At 39.9% G+C, this 1733-nt stretch overlaps 1 protein-coding gene across 1 annotated transcript; it reads right to left on the minus strand.

Annotated features, from left to right (window-relative positions):
- Positions 1 to 301: 301 nt before the first annotated feature.
- Positions 302 to 1010, minus strand: LOC129246017 (TATA-binding protein-associated factor 2N-like). The gene is made up of 2 exons (XM_054884510.1): positions 910 to 1010; positions 302 to 853 (listed from the first exon to the last, which is right to left on the minus strand). Exons 1-2 carry the CDS (start codon positions 922 to 924, stop codon positions 431 to 433), a joined length of 438 nt encoding a protein of 145 aa, XP_054740485.1. The 5' UTR covers positions 925 to 1010; the 3' UTR covers positions 302 to 430.
- Between the last annotated feature and the right edge of the window lie 723 nt (positions 1011 to 1733).

A 1733-nucleotide genomic window follows, 5' to 3' on the forward strand; every position in this document is an offset into this window, starting at 1 on the left:
AACCAAACACCTAACTGAAGAGTACGCGTCAAATATTTTTTTTTTTAACATTTCGATTGGTTTCCCAGGACGCGCCTGTGCCTCGTATTCAAGTACAAGGAAAATTCGCTTTATACGATTTTTTAACCTATCCAAATGGAACAAATTCATTTTACGGAAGTGACTGTTGGAAGGGCTTCACTGGTTTAGTCAATCAGAACTTCGACAATTAAAATAACAAGGATTCAGTACACTCAGGCCTATTTTAAAAATTTTTTTAAACCGTATTTACAGCCAATTTAATTAAAAATTCCGGATAGAATTTACGCTTTAAAATTACAAACATACATACAAGTATGTGCATATGTATTTATATTTTAAAAAATTTACATTTAAACGAAACTTGATTCAAGTCGGCCATTTTATCGATTTATTAGCTAGAGTAACTTTTTCAATAATGTCCACCGCCGCGACCACTTTGGCTGCCACCGTATCCTCCTTGTTGGCCACCGTAGCCCCCACCTTGACTGCCACCGAATCCTCCTTGTTGTCCGCCACGGCCTCCACCTTGACTGCCACCGAATCCTCCTTGTTGGCCACCGTGGCCGCCACCTTGACTGCCACCGAATCCTCCTTGTTGTCCGCCCCGACCACCACCTTGACTGCCACCGAATCCTCCTTGTTGTCCGCCCCGACCACCACCTTGACTGCCACCGAATCCTCCTTGTTGGCCACCGTAGCCCCCACCTTGACTGCCACCAAACCCTCCTTGTTGTCCGCCATGGCCACCACCACGACCGCCCTGGCTGCCGCTATAGCCTCCGTAACCTTGTGGATGTGCTACTGCGAGCGCAACACATACAGCGAGGATTATCTAAAATTTAATTCAAAATGTAACAGGAAATATTCAAAGAGATATTTGTTTTTTACCATAATTTTGACCATTTTTAGAGCGTGAAAATTTTCACTTATTTAATTATTAAATCTTTAAATTGAAACTGAATAAATTTTGCAAGCCCGTGGTGCTTTTATAGAACCTAAGCGACTATTGAAGTGAATGAATTGGGGCTTATCACCAAACAAACAACAATAAGAAAAACGTGTAAGTAAATTCAAATTCGTGCACAAACAAATATTTTTTAAACATAAGCGTGCAATTAATTGCTAAGAATAAGTAATAACATAATTTTTATACCCAAAGCACAAATTTATATTTCGCAATCATTATAATTTCAAAGAAGTGCTTTCTAAAATAGCGTCGCATATAGGAGGTATAGACAATTACTGCAAAGATTCTGAATGTCGTTAAAAAAAATCCTAAGGCGCCTGCTGAATCATGATCGATCTATATGTACCCTTCCACGGCTCATAAATATCAGAATCCAGTATTGCGATCCAAATATTTCACCAAAGTCGGAAGCTGGGAGGCTCTGGAATCGTATGTACGAGTAGAAGAATCGATTTCGAATCGAATCATCCTTCACAATGCAGTAAAATAAAAAATAAATAGTTGGCGCGTACTCTTCTATTAGGCATTTAGGCGAGCTCCTCCTCCTATTTGTAAAAGGTGAGATCCAAAATGACGGGCATCATACAAATGTTTTTGATAGCGCCATCTTTTTAATGAGTTAATGCGTTGGCAGCGGACCTCCTGTGAAAGTTTGGTGACATTCGGTGCAGTGGAAGCGAAGTTATTGCGTCTAAAATGTCAGTTTGTTTGTGTCATCGGTACAAAAATGAGTTTCGAACAAAGA

This window comes from Anastrepha obliqua, chromosome 4 (assembly GCF_027943255.1).
Source record: "Anastrepha obliqua isolate idAnaObli1 chromosome 4, idAnaObli1_1.0, whole genome shotgun sequence".
Classification (NCBI taxonomy): Eukaryota; Metazoa; Arthropoda; class Insecta; order Diptera; family Tephritidae; genus Anastrepha; species Anastrepha obliqua.